General features: G+C 37.4%; 1 protein-coding gene across 4 annotated transcripts in view; it reads left to right on the top strand.

Moving 5' to 3' along the window:
* PCSK5 (proprotein convertase subtilisin/kexin type 5) overlaps positions 1 to 22,762 on the top strand; it is a 225,291-nt gene that overhangs the window by 47,129 nt on the left and 155,400 nt on the right. For all 4 annotated transcript variants that reach the window (XM_085042105.1, XM_085042107.1, XM_085042106.1 and 1 more), the window contains exon 4: positions 21,185 to 21,328. In XM_085042105.1, the coding sequence (XP_084898231.1) occupies positions 21,185 to 21,328 (144 nt within the window). The remainder of the gene's footprint in view (positions 1 to 21,184; positions 21,329 to 22,762) is intronic.

The raw sequence follows: 22,762 nt of genomic DNA, 5'->3' as shown, positions 1-22,762 counted from the left end.
GGGAAAAAAACCAAGTTCAAGGTTGGTTAATGGTTTTAGTCATTGCTGTGTTGGAAAAGGTTTTTAGGTTGCTGGCTGCAGACGTGTCATTGAGAAAGCAGTAAAAGTAATAAGAAACTACTCTTGAGTAATTTCTTGAGAAAGTAATAAGTAAATTATCATATAGAGACTTGCATTTGGATTAATAAGTAACTTAGTTGTGGGTGAAGATTGCTACCTTTGGCCATTGAAATGGCACAATTTCTAACAAGGCCGTAAGTGTAGTTTAGATTTGCTGACAAAAGTCCTTTTATTCAAAGACTTTATCAAGTTATATTTGATAAATGATTTTCTTCTCCAGGCTTTTTATTCACAAATACCACTTTTTGTAATTTTAATTTTCTAGGCTAGAAATAATACATTTTTGTTTGTGTGATATCCATGACAAGAAGTTACAAGAGAGAATCAGGCATTCTTTCTCTTTTGGGCCATCACAGAGTTCAAAGAGAGAAAAGGTGATTTTCTTCTGATCCCCTGCCTGAAAGCAAGGAAAGTTGGAAAAAACCCAGCTTCTTTAGCATAACCTCTGAATCCTGAGGAATCTGTGCTTAAGAGTAAAATAGAATATTTTTATAGGCTAATTAGTATATGAAACTTTACCAATCCAACTGTTACTCAAAACTGACCTACAGAATCAGGTCCAGTTTGCTCAGAACAAACTGATAGCAAAGAAAAAAGAAAGTCCCTAGTTAACATTCTCTTCAAAATTTTGAGTCAGAAGAGAGCTAATCCATTCCCAAAGCTCAGCTACCTTTCTACCATTGTGTTCAATTGAATAAACTTCTTCTCTTCCTTTTACGTTGATAAAATAACCTGTTAGCCAATAATTGGATGAATTATATGCAACCAGTTTTCTGATTTTGGCTGAAAGAGGTTGAAGTCAGGTGTAACGTATTCTTTTATTTTGCTTAGCTTGAACGAGCAACAAGCAGTGTCTTCAGAATGACCACGAGTGCTTTGTGCCTAATGAATTTCACTGTACTTGCCAGTTGTTTAAATGAGTTTCCTCATCTTGCCTCCACAGAAAAACTATAGAAAGTAAACACATTAAAAATGAGACCAAGTAAATATATTAAAACAAACTAAAATATATGCAATGTAGTATATATGTGAGGTTAATATAACTAACTTTAGTAGCCTTCAGTCATAGTCAGAGTTTTGTAAGTGGTAAGCTGAAACTGGAATCACACAGGCATGGAACCACAGCTTTCTGCAGCTGTAATTTACCTTTGCTGTGATAATGGGCTCCATTGGATGGTTTTTTAACATTAAAAAAAAAAAAAAGAGAGAAAATCATATTAGATAAGAATAATAAAACCAGTAAGTTTTCTTAAAAAACTTCCAAAAACATACTTGAATAGTAATCGGTAAACCTAGGAAAACATACAATGCCTGGCTGTGCTGTTTCTCCAGCTGCTTATGGGACATAGTTCTGCGGGCTTCTCACAAAGCATTCCTGATTTCAAAAACTGGCCTGAAAGGACAACCAACAAATGCAAGGTGTTTTAGGGGATTCAGGGTGGACAAGGACTATAGCAGTGCCAGCAGGGCACAATAAACCATGTGATTTAGCCATAGTGGAAATGAACATTTACCAATTACTTGGTGAATAATCCTAAATTGCTTGGATGAAACATCTGTATAATATTGTTGCACAATTATAGATGTAAAGTGATGGACTGCATCACTTTTTTTAGAAAGCAGTTGAAGGCAAAAGATTTGCTGAGAAGCCTCATCAGTTAGTATTTATTGTTCATCAATCATCACATTTATTGATTTCTGTACTGTAAGATTTCTGATACAGGTGAAATATAATTTATACTGCAATTGAGAGTAATCCATGCAAGCTGGTGTGTACTAAATTATTTGCAGCTAGGGCTGGCTGCCTTGAGCTCTGCTGCTGAAACCAAAACCCAGGAAATACTGGTTAGTTTTTACTTTCAGTGAGGACTGTAGAGCAGGCATTGCTTTGAGCTTCAGTGAAGTGTCTGGTGAACCAGCTTAATTTGTTTCTTCAGAAAGTTCCTCCAGTATGCTACATAGTGCTCTCCAGTTAAAGCTGTGAGTTCCCAGGTGTGCTTTCTCTCCCTGGCATTCACAGGGTGGGACAGACCCTTCTACTCTGACACAGTATAGTTGACCCTGGATGGCAGCCAGAATGGAACTAATAAACCTTTATCAGCAATGAGTAATGTGAGTTTCCTAAGGTCCTGTAGCCATGAAATAAGGTGGAGGTTGACTAGTTGCTTCCCTTATGCCACTGATGAGGTCTCTGAGGAGTTGGCTTACTTGGTGCCTCTCCTCCCTGCTCAGGCAAGCGTTGAAGCAGAGAAAAAGATTAATGAGGTCAGCCAGCTCTGGTGAGTGGAACTGTGAAAGGAGACAGAGGGACAAAGGAAGGAGTGACAGGAGCCTGATGAGATGGGCTGGAAAGAGGGGAAGGGAGAAGGAGAGGTCACAGTGGATCTGAGTGCTGGCTGATGTAAGGGGAGGCAGAATTCAAGATAGAGTTTCACCTGCCATATGCTAACACCACAGGAAATGAGTATGTGTCACTCTCCTTTATGATGTCCTAAAAATTTACTTGACAGCTAAGGAAAAACCTCACTTTCTTCTTATTGCCCTTCCCAGAATTGTTCTCTTCTTTCATCTGTGCAGTGGAAGCCAAATTATTGTTTTTTCTGAGGTGGCGTGGCATGCTCATGTGTTTTGCATATTTTGTAACTTGGTTTGGTTATTGCATGCACTTTCATATTTTTGGGTTTTATTGGATTAGCAGATCAAGCTTTTGGTGTTTTACAAAGTTAGGAAGATGATCTATGTTTTAACTTCAGCAGAAGTGCTGCCAGAAAGAACCACACTTCCTGTCAAAACATTACCTTGCAAATCTGCATGTGGAAACACATGTTTTGTTCTCTGTGGACAAGGTAGAACAGTAACATGAGGTCAAGTAATATACAATTTGACCTAAATTAATTTCCTTTTGGAAGACAACACCATACTTTAGGTAATCAAAAGCCTGTAGAAGTAGATTCATCCATGCCTACTGAAAAGAGATTATTAGTGCAGATGGTTTAGCAAGATCAGCAAATAGTTTGAAGACAGACTGACCATATAGGCTTCTTCATCTGTTGCTTTGGGATGTTCAGTGCTGGCTTCTAGATAAACACACCTGGAAGTGCCCAAAAACCACAAAATTGAAACCAGCACCATTTGGGGGCTATGCCCACATTTTCACTGAAGTAAGAAGCAATACCAAAGTAGTTTCCATGCTTGCTTTGGGAGAGCTTTGTGTGTCAAAGATTTGGTAATAAATCACATAGCAAAAGCCCACATTCCTCTGCCTACTTAATACTGTGATTGTATCCTCACAGTCAGAGTATACACTTTTATCTTTACAGAATTTATTTTGAATGGAATTTTTTTTTCTGGGCAGCAACTGAGTCACATTAAGAAACTTTAGATACTTGTCTGTATAATGTTCTTTGTGAAATATCATTTGTGTATAATACTGTGTTTTCCCAAACTGCCTTTTTCTGAGTAGTTTTTGCAGTTAGGAAGGAAATTATAATTACTCAAAATATTTGCTGAATTTCAAATTACATTTGATAAATATCTTTATATATATTTAAATATCTTTAGTTTTTGTACTGGGGCACATTCAGGTGTATTTCAGTTTTTTGTCTTACATTGTGCTTCATCAGAAAAACCATGAATATATATACAGAGGAATGTGATTACCTGGAAGTACATATTTACTCTTTACAAAAGAGAAGGAATTTGCCCATCATTAGTTTTTAAGAGCAGTTTTCAAGAGCAATTTAGTTAACTATCCACCTTTCAGATTTTCTTAAAATCAAAATCAAGTAATGCCAAATAGCAAAACAATTTCTTATGCCATGAATACTCTCTTAGTTTACTGAAAAAAGGAGAGGTAATATAATTAATAGAAAAAAAATACTGATGTGTTTCAAACACTCAGTTGATGTCTTGTTTTGTTGTTGTTTGCATAGTAAAATTGCAGATACTTCAAGAAATATATTAATTCTATTAGATAAGGTATTACCTCTATGAAATATATACTAGAAAATGTATTATATTTTCTTGACTAATATTTTATACCTTTTTTTTCACCTAAAGAACACTGTGCAAGCATCAGGAATGCCAAAATAACCAAGGCCACAGTGCAGAATTGATTCTGAGGCTTGCCTGTCTTGTGGTCTGATTGATAAGGAATGAACTAGTGGGACGTGTTCAGTTTGCCCTCAGCAGGAGCATACTCATGACCTATGAGACATTTAGGAATTGTTGACACAAACAGTTACTATATTATTTCCCAGTCAGAAGGCAAAAATTAAGTGTTAACATCCCAACTATTCAGTACATAGGATCAAGGAGAGTCGGGATAATGCTTTTAGTCATACAGTTTAGTTTTAGGTACTATTGTGAGGGACAGGAAGTTGAATTTAAGGATCCTTGTGGGTGCCTTACAGCTTGAGATATTCCGTGATTCTCTGAGGAGAGCTTGATCTGTGTCAAAGAAGAAACTGCAGAACACTATTTAGTTCTAGGATGTTAGGTCTTGTACCAAAAACAAATTGTTAAAAATCAGTATGCCCCTTTTAATTGAAGATATGTACCATGTAGACTCCATAGAATGAGGTCATCAAAACTCCCGATTTCCAGATTCCTGCATCTGTGTTCTATCATGTCTTCCTGAGCATGAGCAAATGTTGTCACTAAAATTACTAGCTTGCATACCACCTTAGTTCTTGATGAGCCTTTTTTAACATTAATTCATGCTCTTTTTTTGTCCATGTTTTTAAAAAAACCCACAAAACAAATGCAAAACCCTCCCTCCCTGAACAACAGAAGTAAATGCAGTGAGGATAGACACTTCAATAAAGTGTGCTCTGCACAACTTCATTAAATGCGGGTCATCCTTGGCATTACTTGTACATAATTCTGATGTGATGAAATCTCTGCTGTGCTTTACATCTGCTGCTCAAGCCTTGTGGAGAGGATTTTCTTCTCAACAAGCAAGGAGCGGATAACAAGGAAGACTAACACTACAGCAGACTCTATCAGTGCCATTTTGGAGAGAAGTCCAGCATGTGTTTGCCCATCTGCATGATTTCTAAATCCTATTTTGATGAAAATGGACTAAACAAATCAAGTGATAATATTAGACTCAATCAATGAGTACAGGAGACTCTGACAGCACAAGACCCCAAGTCTCCTCAAGGAGAGGCAGGTAGGTCTTTTTGGAAAATACTCCAATTCTAAGGTGTGGAGTAATATAGGCAACATCTATGCTTGCTCTGTTGCTGAGAAGATTATAAATTTGGCAGAACTGGCTGTTTCAAAATTAATTCATTTCCAGCCAACAGCAGAAAAGCATGGTGGTCAAGGAGAGGAAGTATGCAGGAGTGAAGAGCCTCAGATATCCCCAAGAGATGGAAGCGTGAATATTTAATATTAATAGTCTTACCCTTTCTATAGCAATACAGTTCCCTAATCATGATGGCATGCCATTTAAGCATTTAATTTCCTGTCTGCATTGATTTTCTGTGTGAATTTCTTACAGAGTAGAGCAAGTTATTTTCAGTTTTAAAAACAGTTTGAAACTATATTAAACCCATGTAGTATAAGCACAGTGGCCTAATGAGAGGCAGATATATGATAGAATAAACATTAAGTGTATAGTAGGGTTTTCCCTCTCCTGCGTCTTTCTGGAAAAGACAGTTTATTAAGAAACAGTAAATTACTGCTTGGGAATAAAAATCTCCTGGTTTGGGTTTTATGAATACCAGCTCCTGGTCATACAATTATATTTAGAGCCAGAAATCCCATTTAGGAAAAAAAAAAGCAAGCAAAGAAAAAATGTTTCTGAAGTTACCGAAAACTTCCATAGTCTGGTTTAAGTTTGAATCACTTTTTCTCATTTTAAGTCTCCTGGTCTGGCAGAAAGTAAGCTGTTGAGGAAGGTTTGTTAAATGCAAGCTTTCACACGCAGTGCTTGGATAGGCTTTATATGGTACCAGCTGCTGAAACTCTGAAATCCATGTATCCTTTATTAACTAGGACCTCATCCCCTCATGATTTGAAATACAGATAGAGAAATTAATGTAGCCTAATTAGAAGGTGTTACAGCCCCTTACATCTTGGTAAGGAGTCTGTCTGCTTACCAAAAACGTGATTCTGAAAAAAAATCCAAGTTCTTGCAGACCATTGAATTTGTATTGAATATATCTTGAAGAATCAAGACTCTTTTCTGATGATAAAGTTTCCCAAGACACCATACAAGCTTGAGGCTCTGTGTTCACATCCTGTCACCTAGAGTATCTTTGCCCCTAGCTCCTCAATCCTGTCTCCATCCTTTGTGTCATCTCTTATGCCTACCTGAACTATGGAGAAAAAACTAAACAACGAACAAATGAACAACCCTGCCCCCCACCCCAACCAACCAAAGAGAAAACACCAACACAAAACTTAAAATAAACTGGAGGATGGATGGAAGTTTTTGCTAACAACACTGAGGGAGTAGATTGGTATAGCTTTCTTGAGGATCTTGACACTTAATTTATGATAGCTATCCTCTTAGTTTTGATTTAATTATTAGATGTATTTGCTACTGTTACATGGTTGTCCCGTTTAAAACATTGCCTCCTGCAATTTCCATCTGCTCCCGTGCCAGACTGATGATGAAGGATAAGAGGATAAAGGTATAGTGAAAGTGAAAACATGCTTCTACTTTGTGCCTGTCCTTTGAAATATTTGTCCAAACACACCATACCATTGACCCATTGTCATTGGTACTGACCAGTGAGAAAGAGCCAAGTTCTGAAAGGTTCCTGCCTTTTAAACCCGCTCACATTGGGCATGAGATATGGTTTGCTTTTACTGTCTGGCTGCTGCTGCTTCTTCACCAGTATTGAAAACTTTCAAGTATCAACCTCAGTGTGTGAAGCAGCTTTGATCTTGTCTGGGACTTCAAACATGCTAATAGCCGAAGACCATATTGTATGTTGTGTAAACTGTAACCACTGACAGGTTCTGGGGACTAATTCAGCATTTAATCTTCTGAATTAATCTATACAGGTTGTCAAACCCACTTTTTAAGCTTGATTTGTTACTGTACCAAGTGTAGAAAAAATCTTCAGTGGTCTCAATGTTTGAAAGATTCACACCAAGATTTGTCTCATGGTCTAATCGGAGAAATCATGTGAGCGCTGAGCCACACATCTCTTCTCATCTCCTGGCAGGTAAAAGCTGTGCATATGAGAGTGAGTATGAATGGAGCAGAGGTTTTGACCCATGTCGCCTCCAGACAGGCATCAAGCAGCAGAGGTCTCCTGATGCAGTTGTGTTCTGTGGGGAAGGACAAGGACAATTTACATTTCTATATATCTGCTTAGATTTAAAATTAAAAAAAAAAAAAATCTAACTTATCAGTTACTCTGTGTTATTTTTCTTGTAGGCTTTTGTCAGTCAGGATGCTACTAGGTAATGGATTCCTATAAGAAAGTTCAGTTACAAGGAATGCATACTATGACAGTATAGGCAGATTTCCCCCATCTCTCCATTTGGTGGCAAGGAGATTCTAATCAGACTGCATGCAGTAGTTCGTTTGATTCATGTGTTATGTTCAGAGAGGCAAGAAGAAAAGTACTTATTGCGGATTGAGAAGTTCTCAGAATATTGTGTACATGTTAAATCCTGGCATCTGTAAGTCAAAGGATCAAGGTTAAAGTAGCTAAACAGGGAGAAAAGAACATCTCTTTTACTCTTCCTAAGAATAAAAAGAGAGATGTTTAATAATAAAGTGCTACCTGTAATGATGTTGTTAGTGAGGTATGTGCAACAAAGTATACAGTATGTGCAACAAAGATGATCAGATCCCATGCACCTCACTGGAAGTAGACATCTTCCTGAAGGCTTTGCAGATCAAGGACAGATTTAAGCCTATTCCTAAACTTAATGTATACTTCAAATTTCTGTTGATTTTTCTCAGTGTTCTCCAAGCCAATATTAATTGCCTGCTAATTGGCACAAATTTTGTGTTTTAATAAGCCTGTCATTACATTAGTTGGTTTTGTGGATTGTTTTATGTCAAATCCTCAGTTTCTATAGGAATTGATGAGGGTGTCTGTAACAAGACTCAAAAGGATCTTCAGTTGAATTAATATAAAAGCCCTATTTATATTACACAGCACCAAGGTTATAAAATGAAACCGACTTTCTTCCTGCTTTTTTAAGAAATAATTTTTCCTTGAAAGCTCTAATACCAATAGCAGAGCAACCACACAAACCCGTATTTTTCTGTTTTAAAACTATCCGTATCTATGTAGTGAAGCTTGTCAACTAAAATTTCTAAAATTTTGCTCCAGAGGTAATTAAAAATATTTTTTCAATATTTTATTCAACCTTCTTTTCAAAAATGTTGTCACTCACTCCTAAACGTAGATGTTTCATTAACTTTGGCATGAAATGAACACCATTGCTTTTCAGCTAGTTTTCAGCAGTCAGAGGGGCTGGGTGTGGGTGGACCTCATTTCTGATTAAAATCAATTCAGCAGCATAACTCTGGTTGAGTTCAATAAGAACTTTGATGAAAAGATTCACAAATAGTGGAATTAATCATTGCAGTGCTATAAGTCTAGTGGACTTCACTAGGAACTTATACAAACACAGATTCACCAATAGTGCAGTTTATTGGCACAACAAATTACAGACTCTTTTAGATTGCCAGTGATAAATTCACTAGACCTGCAAACTGTCAGTGTACTTTTTACATATAGTGTAATGTAATGTACTACTGTATTATTACTTATTATTAATGTATTACTGTATTATTACTGTATTATTATTACTGTATAATGTAATACTATATGTAATGTATTACTGTATAGTACTATGTAATGTACTACTGTACTATGTGTAAGTATTTCTGAGTGTGCTCCAACACAGCTGGAGGTGCAAGACTTACTGAAAGAGGTGCCTCTGCTTTTGGGAGATGAGCAAGCCTGTTCACTTGTCTGCAAAGGTGGTTGTATCCTCTTCCTCTGCCCTAGAGGATTTCAAATGCCCATTTATACTTTTGGGAGTAGGGAAGGGGAGACTGTAGTCAAATATTCTGTCATTGACATCATAACTGGTGGTGACGGGCAGCCACTTTATATATATATGGGATATCAAAAGTAGTTAAGAGATTACAGACTATGGGTCTTGTGCAAAGGTGGAACAGAGCAGGTGACAAATTTAGCGTCAGTCCCTATTCCACCTGTGTGATTGCAGCTTTAGGGGTCATTTTGCACCTGATAACCTACCACTCTGTCAGCAGGCCATCATGCCCTTAGCCACACATCTCATGGCATATCTTGTAGCTGCAGCCCTCATTCATACAAGATGTCAACAGGGAAAAAGTACAAAACAACCTCATTTGAATGTTTCATGTCAGTTCTGTGCTTAGATCTCCACAGCTACTCATCTGTGAACAGATTGGTTCATTTGAGTGGCCTACTGCCTCTCCAAAGACATGGCAAATAAATTCTTGTTCATTACAGAATGGTTGGACTAGACAACCTCTAAAATCATGTAGTTGACTTACAACATTTTTGCTTAGCATATTTGAGATTTAGTCATAGTAATTAATGGTTCTGTGTGTATTTTGTGTGTATTTAAGAGTGGAGTTATTAATGATATGCTTATATTTAAGCCAGCACCCAACTGCATGAACTGAAGCTTCCTCTCAAATTATTTGAAGGTAGTTAAATGGGAAAAAAAAAGCTTCATTCTCTCACCTCATACTTCTTAGTAAGGCTTAAGCAGAATTGTGGACACAGAGCTGCTTTTGTCTCACATAAGCGAGCATCTTTGGTTAATTTTCCTTTGGTTTGATTGAGCATTATCTTGCTGATTAAAAATCTTACACCTTGTAGTTGCATGTTTTTCTTGCTGTGTACTTATCTTGTTAGGCTATTCTCTGCTAGATTAGATAAATATTCCCCCTTCAAAAAATAGTCGAGTTGCTTGCATGCTGCAGTCATGTCTTCACTCTCTCAGATAAAACAGGTTCTTTGAGCTTGTTAAGAGTCACTGTAAATTGTGTTTACAGCACTTTTTTCAGAAAACAAGCAGCAAGAAAACAAGCAACAACTCAGTGTTCATTCTCCAGTGACATATTCTGTAAAACTTCAGTACTAGGCACATGCATATATTATTCCAGAAATAGCATCAGTACTGTCATTAAGAAAAGTGTCTTAACCCATTTTTGCTACTCCACTGCTTAACTATCAAAGAGTAATATATAGCTTCATAGAGCATCTTTTTGAAGCTGTAGGTGACTGTCTACCTTTCATCTGAAATCCTTTTAACCATTTCTTGGTTTTTGTAGACTCACATTTTAAGCCTTGCATTCTCAATCCTACAGGCATAATTTTTTGTGTGATTTTATATAAAATCATATTACAAACACACTTAAATAGGTTCACCTTCATAAGTGATCCAGATCACTGTCTCTGTTGCTCTCTGTGCTTTCCGTTCCACTAACTTTTCTGTCATCAGATTTGAGAGTGTGCTGTGGAAGAACATAGTTTCAACTTGCCTGAGCTACAAGTAAACAGTGGAGCCTCTTAAGATTTGAGACGTAGTAATTGCGAGTGCTAAGTAATGTTTCCTTAAACAAACTATATGTTAAGGAATAATAATGGATTCAAAGTACAAACTGATATGTCAAACCTTCTGTTAGCTTCCTTATGAGTGGTTATGTTATTAAGTGCTTACAGATTCATTATATGTCTCTAATGTCTCCAAAGATCTCACTACAGTTTTTAAGTAAGCAAAACCATTTTTGTAGCATGGTTTGTTTTCATGGTAGAATATAACAGCTGGAAGAAAGTAGTTTACCAGAGGTACATTATATTTACCTGATAATTCCCCCTTTTACTTGGAAGAACCTCTGTAACTTTGCAACATATTTTTGCACATTGATTTAAAAATTGGATGTCCAATTAAACAACAGACTCTTCATAGGGGAAACAAAATAAAGAGGGAAAAGATGATCCATTTACAGCCCAGATTTGAAAATGGAGTAAGCTGAGATCAGAGCACCAACTGACAGGAGTTACAGAAGAAACAGATAATGATGGTAGGAATGAGAAGGGAGAATGCAGAGTGTTATAATATAACAAGTACAAAGAATATTTTGTAGCTGTAGTACCAGGAAAAATGGTGGACACAGAGGAATTGTCAACAGTCAAAAAATTAGGAGCATATACCTTTAGTTTACTTCTGATTATATATATTTTTCCTTCTGTCAGTGCTCTAACTGTAGCTTTCTTTAGTTGTTTGAGTGTTTTCTTTGCAGACTTCTGGATTTGTAAAGATATCTGCAAATTTTGAAACAGTTATCATGAGTGGATATAGTTGCAGTGTAGAGAATGCCTTACACACAGTATAAGCCTACAGTCATGAATGTGATTTTTGTCTGTTGGATGTTATACAAATTATATTTGATGTGCATAAAAGGTGCTTACACTGAGCTTGTATATATTCTCTCTGTCTAGAAGAACACATTCCTCTAGTATTAGTTCAAAACTGTGTTCTCAGTGTAGTTCCATATATTCAATTACTTTATTTGCAGCTGGAAGAAGTTCCTTCATAGCACTGCTGATATCAATAGAATCTATGTGTCTTTAATGCTTATGTCAGGATTTTGTTTAGCAGCAGCTCCCCATGACCCTCAAAGCTCAATAGACATCAGTCTGACATCATCAAAATAGTATTTACAAATACATTGGACTTCTCCAGAACCTTTTTGCAATATCCGTATTTTCTGAGATAACTTGAATCCTGACATTCTGCTGAGATTTCCTGTAAGACTCTGCAATTTTGACAGCATTTTTACGTCCACTGTCCATTTTGCACACTTTTTCATGCACAGCTGTCATAAATCTCTGGACTAACCTTCTTCAGCATTGCAGAGGAACTTCAAAATTTAGTCAGCTGAGTCAAGTTTCCTGAGACAGTAACAAGCAATTGTGTGATACTTTATTGTATGCAAAGCTTTTGGGGTTTTTTGGTTGGTTCTTTTGGGGGAGGGTGGTTTGTTGTTGCTCTTGAGTAATCTCCTTTGCCTTCCCAGGCCTCCCTAGCTTCTCTGGGCTAGTTCTCTCATAATCATGCCAGATTATCTCATCTGCAAAATGTAACTATCCTCCCTCTCTAGTGGTTTGGCCTTATCTTCCCAGGTTTCACTTACACTGTAGGCCTTGCATTCATCAACCGTAGCACACTCAAATGGTGAACAGCCGGTTGGTGCCTACAGCACTTACTGCCCTGTAGGCAAACTAAAACAGCAGCTATTCATCTCAGTCTGATCCTCTACTGTTAATGAATTTCCACAGCATGCATTTCCAGTGTTAGGTGAAACACCTTTATAAGGCTGTCTAAGGAAGGTATTAAGTGATTTCTTTACTTCTGTCTCAAGATAGTAGTTTCATGATCTTAAAGTTTGTCCTCTGGCAAGTTATAATCTCCTCTGATAAACCAGAGCAAATAATGGACCAAGGGTACAGTAACCTGATGGCTTTTGTTTCTTACGGAAAAGGATTCTAGGTATCAAGTAGAATAGGTGTTTATTCCTGAAATGAATGCGCTGTGAAACAGTTTCAGCCTCAGAAATGCCACATGTATCCTCCATTACTAGTAATGGGATGCAAGGCTCTCTTCATATTCTGACCGTGTATTTCCTCCTTGCTTTTGTTCCTTGAGAAAGAGTAGGACATGTATCTTTCCTTCAGCCTCCTGAAGAAGTACTGTTGTCTCACATCCTTCCCTCTCATTGTCCCTCTGTCCCTCCTTCTTCCCCCAGGACATCTAGCCAGTAACACCACATGTCACCAGGGTATTGCCTCATGGATCAGAGGGACCAGACCACAACATAAAACAGAGAAAAAAGGACTGCAGTAGTGCAAGAGTCCTTAAAAGTTGCATACAAGCATTCAGAATCAACATTTCTTAATCTTTTTCCTTGTGCATCTTCTCATTCCCACAAGCTCATAACATTCTTAGAAAAACAAGTTTCCTGGTCCATCCTAAATGAGTTCACTGCCCACCCCCAGCTTCCCAAAACAGTATATTCTTCTTAAGCACCACACTTCCCTTTTCGCTGTAAAATGAAAAGAGGGGGGAAGGAGAAGGAAGTGGATTTGTGTAAGCCCCAGGCTCCTCCCACTCATCAGTCAGTCTCTTGGAAGGTTAGTGCTTAATTGAAGCCATCTGCTCAGGGCCTTCTTTCCATGTGGTTAGTTCTGTAACATATGTTTACTCAAAGTCTAAATAAAACCACCTTCTTCTTTCATGCTCCTTAACAAATTGTTGCAGAAGTAACTGTCTTGGACTTGAAAGCAGCTTAAAAAGTATATTGTGAAGAGTCTGTCTTCAGTAGTGTGGTACAAATCTTTAGAAACTTCCGAAAACCATTTTAAAGTGATATTTGCCATCTCTTTAATTGTTATCTTAGAAATAATGAAAACATCAGGTCTAGCTTGAGAGAGAGGAAGAAATCTAACCTTAGTATAGAAATGCAGTTACATGAACTGGTACATTAAGAAAGAACATCTTTGGACTTCCTGTAAAACTGCCCTATTTTTCTTTTTTTTTGTGATTTAGAAGAGGTCAAATAAAAAATGAGTCAAAGAGCACATAAGATGCTAAAATGGAAAGAGTTGTCTTTCTGAGGAATCGTTTCGTTGTTCATGAATACTGAATCCCCAGGGTTGATGGTGTACCACTGAGGCCAGGGAGCAGCTGTTCTTTTCACATGTTCTGTCTAATTAGTAAAACAAGTTCCATACTTTTTTCTCATACACAAGACTTTGGGCAAATAAAAATGCATTAACTTTTGATCTACTTCCTGGCCTTTTCATGCTAAGTAGGCTAATCCTATATTATTGCTGGTATCAATAGTAGCAGCAGCAGTAGTAGTAAGTCATTGTACAGGGATCTTGAGAGAATATAGCCACATACAGAGATATATTTTAATGCATGCCTTTTCTGGCATTTTTGCCATTAACCACAGGAAATTGTTTATTTTTTTCCCCTCTCTATGATTCCGTAAGATGTACTGCATACTGTTCTTACATTTCTCCCAGTACTCCCCAGGGAGAGTCCATACATGGACACATACCACATATGGTCATTTTACCATACAGCAAATGTCTCTTGACACATGAGCAGTGATACAAGGATATACAGGATGCGCCAGGTCTAATAATGCCATTTATGATTTCTATTATTTTTGTTTCTGTTGTTGCTATTATTATTATTATCAACTACTATTATTATATTGTGGTGACCCATTCACAGTGTTTTTAAATGAACCTTTTCATATTTGCCTCCTAGTGGAGGTGGCAGAACATGCACTATAACCATAAGGCATTTTTACCTACTTTTCTTTCTTGGCCTTGAAGGAATCTCTCCTGTTGCCACCACATGGCAAAGAAACAGGACTAGAGCCAGATGTCCTGATGGAGACACAAGTTATGGCCCATATAGGAAGAGGTGATGTTAGAGTCAGTTGTAGCTGGGAGAGAAACTTTGCTGTCTGAAGACAAAGAAGCAGAGGAGCTTCCCACTCCTAAAAAGGTTGCACTGTCATCAGCGTGTGGAACATGGACATACAGGCCTTCCATTAATTAATTCATATTTAAGCTGTCACAGTTTACAGAAAAAACACTGGTATTGGTTTAAAAAGTGCCAGTGATGAAAAAGTGATGGACTTGTCTTGAACACAAATTTAACACATTATGAATTATGCTATTTTTGTTAAGAATAGCAGTTTGATCACAGCCAAAATAACATTTAAGAGCTCCTTATTTTTCACTGTGGAAACCCATGTATGTAGGTTTGTAAATTATTCTTGTCTCCCTATAGTCCTCAGATACTCTTATGAATATAAGAAGCCCTTTTATATTGATTTTCTGTTCTCTTTCATTGTTTAAACAAGCAAAAAATAATGTATATCTCTGATTGTTTTATTGGCCTCTAAGTGTATTCTTTGTTTGTAAATGAATCAGTGAAGCTTAAGAACTAAATTCATCTCTAAAGTAAATTAACTAAACCCTCTGAAGCTGCACAAGCAATAAGTTGATACTAAGTATATAATATGATGCAGTTTTGAAATATTTCTCTTGATACAGACACAGATTTTTTTAAAAGTAGCAATTTAGTAAAGCATGACTCCAGAAGTCGGATAATACTTCATGAAAAATAACGTTGAGTTTGAGATGAATTAGACTTTATATTATCTGCGTGCTCCTGCTAGAGATTAAAAATATAGCGTGCAGCAACAATCAGAAATTATTTAAAGAGTGTAACTCAGAAGGAAAGTCTTTTCCTATACTGTTAGCAAAATATGTTTGTAATGGACTAAATATCAGATTATGCCTGAGAAAAATATAAAAAAAAAGATCTGCAAGTATACCTGCTTCTGAAAATTCCTCTTTGATCATCTGGTTTTTGTGATAAAATAATTTAGAAAAGGTGAGAAACACATTTTAAAAGAAGCATTATTTTAATAGTCTGTTTAGAAAATGTAGCTTTCAAGTGCTTACTCTGGAGAAGCACTAGATCACATTGTCTTAACAGAGCGAGATGGTCTTCCAAGAACATGAGTAGATGACATTGTCTTAACAGAGCAAGATGCCCATTTTAATACAGACCTTAGCTTTCCAACTCTCTTGATTACTACCTTCCTTGCTTCTTTCATTTGCCTTTAAAATTGGATCACCTGAAGAGCAGAATAAAAACTGCATTATTTCACTTTTTTTCAGGAAAAGAGAGAATAATTGGCAAGTTTTAACTTAAAACACAGCACAATCCTGTACCTCAGAAAGCTGAATGTAGCATTAGGATGTCTCCTGTATTAAAAAGCTTATGAACTTTGCTGCCTGTGCATATGCCTGGACCAGCTAGGAGTGCCAAATGCCCCCATTACATTCCCTTCACAGAAGAGGGAGATAGTCACTTCTTTAACTCCACAGAATGTCAGAATCACCCCTGTGTGTTTCCTTTCTCTCTGCTTGTGTTGATCAAGTTCAAGCCATAGGTCCTTGACTGTTCATCCTCTACGAGCGATCTTGTGCAGCTTCTGTCCTCTCCATGCTTGCACGTTAGTAGCTGACAAAACCCCCTGATGCAGAGAACATGACTGTAGTGTTTTTGTTTCTGTCTGTACCAAAGATCATTTCACTACTACATTAAGGAAACCAGACTGTGTTGTTGTTGCTGCTGTTGTTCTTCTCAGAGTCCATCTTTTCTAATCCCTGAGTGGAATCTAGTATTTCAGACCTTTCCTGGGATCAGAATTATAGGTACTCGTCCACTAAATTGGATCCAAGACTTGTCAAACTCATGATTGGTATTCAATTGTCATTCTGATTATCATGTTGTCTTTCTCTGTGTCCCTGCAGATCTTGACTAGATCTTGCCAAAGAACTTGTAACTCAAAAACTGCAAGAAACCAGTGCTGTGAAGTCATGAAGACTTACAGAAGGCACAATATAACATTTCTGAGAAACTCCATGTCACTGAATTAGAAACTTCTGACTCTACTCTGTTTTTGTAGGCTAATAGGCATTGCAGAACAAGACAGAACAGATTTTTACAGCAATTGTTGTTGTAATTTGATTTTAATCTCTGTAATTCCAAAATATTTTGATCATTGGTATGTTCTTGATTTTTCAGTGTAACTGTTCGGTTTTGTTCCTGATCCCTAACTGGATAGGGACTAACAGGACTCCAACTACAAAAATTAGTGCAGCAGATGCATTAGGATAATGATAATGACCATAAGGTAGTTTTTGGAGACAATTTCACAAAATTGCTGTGCGAATTTTGTGTCTCATACTGACTACAACTTCAGAATGCAAACTTCAGAAAATCTTTCTAATGTTATGTCTGGTTATTAATTGCAGAAAGTCAGGCTTCCAAAATGTCTGTCCAAAGGTATAAAAGATATATCTAAAATAAGATATATTTTGTCTTTATGCTCATAAATATTGAATTTCAAGTATTGGAAAAGTTCAATATTTGAAATTTTTCATACAACAGCCCTCTTTCTTCCTATATGGACTTCATAAGTTTTTCCACCTTGCAAATGGTTTCTATTAAATGCTATTGGTTGTATCATTAACATTTTCAAATTAAACCTTCCAAAGAAAAACATCATGCTTTGAATGCCCTTTAAAAATCTCAGTAAAATTACTCTAAATAACTGGCAAGAGTTTGTTTACTCCTTTTGATGGTGTTCTCCAGGCAATGGATGAAAACAATGTACGTTGAAATACTGCTGATTTAATGCAGTTGTCTAGTCATGGTACCAATGCAGGAAATTTCTGAATAAATCTATCTATTTTAAGAGTAGGAAATTCAGTAGAATAGTCTATTTTGTACTGTTCTCTTTAAAACTCAGAAAACAACAGTTCAAAGATTGACAGGTTTAATGAAAAATTCTAACCACTGTATTTGTACATGATCATGGCAAATGTTGATTTTATTCCAAAAAGAAGGAACAGAGAAAATAGATGGAAAATGAACCATAAAATTGAGTACTTGCCCATTGATACAAAATTCAGTCACTCTGGATCGCATAACTTCGATTGTCATGGCAGATGTTTAATAGTTCTTTATTTGGGTAACACTGTAAATTGAAACACTGCTTCCAAATTAAAACCTGACAATGTAATTTGGATTGGTGGTAGAGAAGCAGCACGTGGTTAAGGATAAATTAGGGAATGGAGACCAGGAAATTTCCTCACAGAAAATATTTGTTGAAGGAAAGAGGAATTTTAACCCAATCCAGCAGCTAAGCACCACGTAGCTGCTTACTCCCTCTCCCACCAGTGGGATAAGGGAGAGAATCAGAAGGGTAAAAGCAAGAAAACATGTGCATTGAGATTAAAATAATTAAATAGGGAAAGCTAAAGCTGCACTCACTAGTAAAATAAAGCAGGGAATTCATTCACCATTTCCCAGGTGTTCAGCCATCTCCAGGAAGCAGGGCTCCAAAGTGTAAAAAATGACTTGGGAAGAGAAATACCATCATTTGGAACATTTTCCCCTTCCCCCAGCTCTAAGTACGGAGCATGGCACCCTATGGTGTGGAATATCTCTTTGGTCAGTTGAGGTCACCTGTGTCCCAGCTGTGTCCTCTCCCAACTTCTTTCCCATTCCCAGCCTCCTCACTGAGGGAGTGATGTGGAGAGAAAAAAAGGCTTGGGCTCTGGGTAAGCACTGTTACGTAGTAACTAAAACATCCCTGTTGTATCCAAACTCTGTTCATCACAAATCCAAAACATAGCCCCATACTAGCCACTGTGAAGAGAATTGACTCTATCATCCCAGCCCAAACCAGTCCTAAGGGACAGGAAAAGGAGTATAAATGAAGCCAAGGAACAGGTGGCATATTAGATGTTGTTCAGTGTGGAGTGGTGTAACTATACCATATACCAGATACCATATAACATATAACATATGCCATAGATAGTACTTGCAGAGTAATTGCACTCCAAGATTTAAAATGTTCTTGAATAAAGACAGATCAGACTGCTTCAAGAGGAAAATGCCCATTCTGATTTATTTGGACAAAATCAGACACGAATGTGGGGGAAAGTCTAATTTGTGATTAGAGCACAGGATCTTAGATCAGATGTTGAATTAAACAAAACTGGAATTTCAGCAGTAAAAGATAGTCCTGGAAGAGAAAAACAAAGCTAGAAACAGGACAGATTTTAAAAAAATAAACATAAGCAAATAAATAAATAATTGGATAGAAGAAAGGAGAGCAGGGAACCGAGGTGAAAAAACCCAGATAAAATAATAAATAGGGCATGAGAAGAAGTTTTTTATTGTAATGATAATAACTGAACCCTTCATCTGCTGTTGAACTACTCCCATTTGGATGCCGTTTTGGTGCCTTAACATTTTGTGTCCATGTTACATATGCTAAAGTTATAAGTGTACTAAAGTTATAAGTGGGTCCACAGTTATGACTGCTTTTACCCTTGCTCTATCAATTTGACCTCACATGTCTCTTGAGAAAATCATCAGAGGCAAGAGATGTCTTTTGTGGTTGTCTCCGTGCACGTAGCAAAGGCCCCTTCAGCCACCACCACAAAAGCAAATATTTAAGTAAGGCGAGTGAGGGCAATGGACTTATTAAGGGTGACCTTCTGGCGGAGATCCAAAGAGCCTGCAAAGGAATGGGGATTAAAATACCCATATGCTTGCTCAGCCTGTGTGGTTTGGCTGGCATGAAAGCCAAATAACAAGCTCATCCCCTAGGAAGAGAGGACAAGACAGTAAGCAAAGCAGCCAAGGGTCATTTGGCATTTCAGAAAAGGGGATAAAGGCACAGGGTAATGGCCCAGTAAATCTGACTGGAGGCCAGAGCCAGGAATCCTGATTGCCTGTTGTAGCTCACACTTGGGTTTACCCTGTGGCTAGAGGCTGGTGCTTCCACCTTCCTGTCTTTGTGTCTTTACATCAGCAAAATGTGGACAATGAGATTAAAAACTTTTGCAGGTATTTTCTGATACTTAATTTAGTAAGATTTTGAGAAAGACAAACATACCTGGAAATACTAAATTTGTTTAACCATCTTGTTTGTATGTTAGAAATCATCGTATGTACAACCCTTACATTCAGATGGCAAGTTTACACTGTAATTAGTTTCATAAAGCCAGCAGCATGAGCATTTCCAAGCAATACTGAGAACAAAAGCTACACATTCCTTGGAACTGGTCCCTGAAGTCCTTTGTGTGGGGATGGCTAGACAGATATTTGCAGGCACAAGAGAAAGAGACTGAGAGAGACTTTATATTATATATAATAATATAGTCTTGCTCTAGTAATAACAAATGACCCCTCTTAAATGTTCTGATTTGGGTGGTAAACTGGAGAAAAAGGAGGAGGAAAATTATGGTTTAATAGAAATTAGTTTGCACTTAGGATTGCTAATGGTTCTTCAGTGTGCTGACTGGAGGCGACTAAGTTAAGGTGGAGTGCATCCCTCGAAACGTATTTACTCCTTACAAATTGTAGAGTGACAAGACATGAGGCTGAAGTGGGGACGTGGGGTGGTGGGGCAGGGATTGAAATGGAGCATACTCTATGGCTACTGTTGCTATCATACAAGTTTCTTTTTTAATTTCTTACTTCCTCCTCCCACCTTTTGCTTTTAGCTTTCCCTGTACCCCCTCTTTCTTCTTTTTTTGCCTGTTGATCTGTCCAAGGCTGCCGGAGCTGCAGGAAGGTGGTACTGATGAGAGAAGCTCATTGAACAAATTTCACAGGGGAGGGCTGCATGTGTGGATTAGAGAGTCTTTAATGGGGCATTACAAATACCTGAGGGTCGTGTCTCATTGCCATGGCAAGCCAGATTTCTTCACATGAACTGCATTTGTGTCTAGGAAGAGGCTTTCAGTTTTAATGTACATTTAACTTACTTTCTCCATGACACTGGACTTGGTTGCTCTGAAAGCTGTACCTCAGGCTGCTCTCAGTCAGCACTATCTACAATTCATCCCAGCCCCTAAGATGCAAGTTTTTCAGGGTGGTGTTTTCATTACAGGTTCTTAACTGCAGCTCATCTCCTGCTGATACTGCACAAAACCTGCCAAAAGCTTTCTTTTGTAGATGGAAATGAATCTTGATTAGTTTCCAAACATCTTGTCAAGAAATTGTACACAGCATGTAAGCTCTAAAAAGCAAGGTGGTTTTTTTATGATCATTTCAGTACAGGCATTTGTCTACTTTTATCCACATATGGTTTGTTTTTTTGAAAAAAAAATCAAATATTTCAAATTCCGTACAGCTGAATGCTTCCTTTTTGTATTGCTTAGCATGAAGAGTAATCAGAAAAAGAAATAAGCAGGACTGGCAGTTTTTACATAATTTGCATTTCTTTTCCATTTGTTTTCTGTCTAAATAAAGGTGTTGATGTTGTATAGTTTCTATTCAAATCTATATGCTCATGTACTGTTTTAAATGGTAATGTTAATGTAAGTAGGATAGTATCCCAACCCCTCACTGCCCAGTAATCTCCAATATCCAACATCTTTATCTCCTCTTCTCTTCCCAGCATTGCAGTGACAACACCCACCATTGCCAATCAGATATGAATATAGTAGGTGCTTGGAAGAGAGGTTACACTGGAAAGAATGTTGTGGTCACCATCCTGGATGACGGCATTGAAAGAAACCACCCAGACTTGATGCAGAATTATGTGAGTGTCCACAAGAGTCCAGATTTTCTGCTTTGTTATTACTCAAAAAAAAAATTGCTGCTTCTAGAAAGATGGAGAAAGAGAGAAGGGAAGGAGGAAGACTCATACAAGTGTTTCCTTAAATGTTAACACTAGTGGGAAGAAGTGAGGCAGTTTCTGATAATGTATTGTATTAGTTAAGACTGTGTTTCGTCTGAACATATTTAATATCTGGATGCCTCTTTTAGCTGAGCCCTGAATTTCTCAAGGACTGGAACCAATTACTGGATTTTTTTTGTCTCTTCTGCAATTTTTTTATTTAATATCTTCACACTCACAGAATTTAGAAATGGAATACACTGCTTTTTAGTTAACACATGCAGCTCACTTTCATATTTGACCAATACATTCAGTCAGTGAGACAGAAACTTTTCTTGAAGACTTTAATTTTATGGTAATCCTTCCATGCATTAATTTTTAAAGCTATTTATCTTACTGCTAGAAGCAATATTAAAGAAAAAAATTTATGGCCTTTCGTGATTCACTCAGCTAAAAACAGGTGTAGAATATTTTGTTGTAGAATATTTTTTCTAGTAAATCTCTTTTAACTCTACTGAGTGCCTTCACAACTTGTGGTAGAGCTGTGTCCTTTGTTTTCTGTGTCCTTTGTCTCATGTTGCCTCAGAAGGTTTCTGTTTGCTTGTGGTTCACCACATTTAGATGGCTGGTTTAATCTATCTTGGAGACTGATAACATACAGGGAAACTTCTTCTCTAGTGGGCTACTTCCTGTGTTAGTGTCAGAGTTTGAAACTGTTCAGAGCACATTCTGCTGGAGTGATTTGTCCTATCCTTTGGCAGTAGGCCTTAGCTGACTGTGAGGACCTTAGGATTCGTCTGAAATAAAGTGTGCAAGGTATACTTCTACACGGAGTAATAAAACAAGCAAATATATTTGGATTGAGCTGGACTGGTGATGATGAAGGCATGCATGTACGTTCACTCCCATTACAGATGTAGACCTTGTTAAAGAGTTGTAAACACAGGCTTTTTGCCAGCAAGACAAAATCTTATCTTCTTGGTAGAGCATTAAGAGGTGAAGGTGACAAAAACATCTTTAACAACCCATTAAAAACTACAGTGGTGCCACAGTTTAAAGCCACCTATTTTCAATTAGCCATATTTACATACGTATCCTTTTCCATGCTACATGTGGAACCCAGCTTGCAGGGTGTGCAAACACACAAGTGGAGGGCAATTGCCCAGATTGTCAGTGTATGTTTGATTCTAGCACATGACACATGTTTCATTTTAATATCTTAAATTAGTTAAATAAAGCAGATACAATTTTACCTCCTCAGTGAATGGCCCAGACTGTATCATGTCACCTCATTCCAGTGCTGTCCTTCCACTGAATTCAAAGCAACTGTTTATTTCCTTACCACCTCCTCTCTCC

Source organism: Lichenostomus cassidix, chromosome Z (genome assembly GCF_008360975.1).
Source record: "Lichenostomus cassidix isolate B80296 chromosome Z, HeHo_3.0, whole genome shotgun sequence".
Lineage (NCBI taxonomy): Eukaryota > Metazoa > Chordata > Aves > Passeriformes > Meliphagidae > Lichenostomus > Lichenostomus cassidix.
Note: the sequence above shows the minus strand (reverse complement) of the source record. Positions and strands in the feature narration are given on the sequence as shown.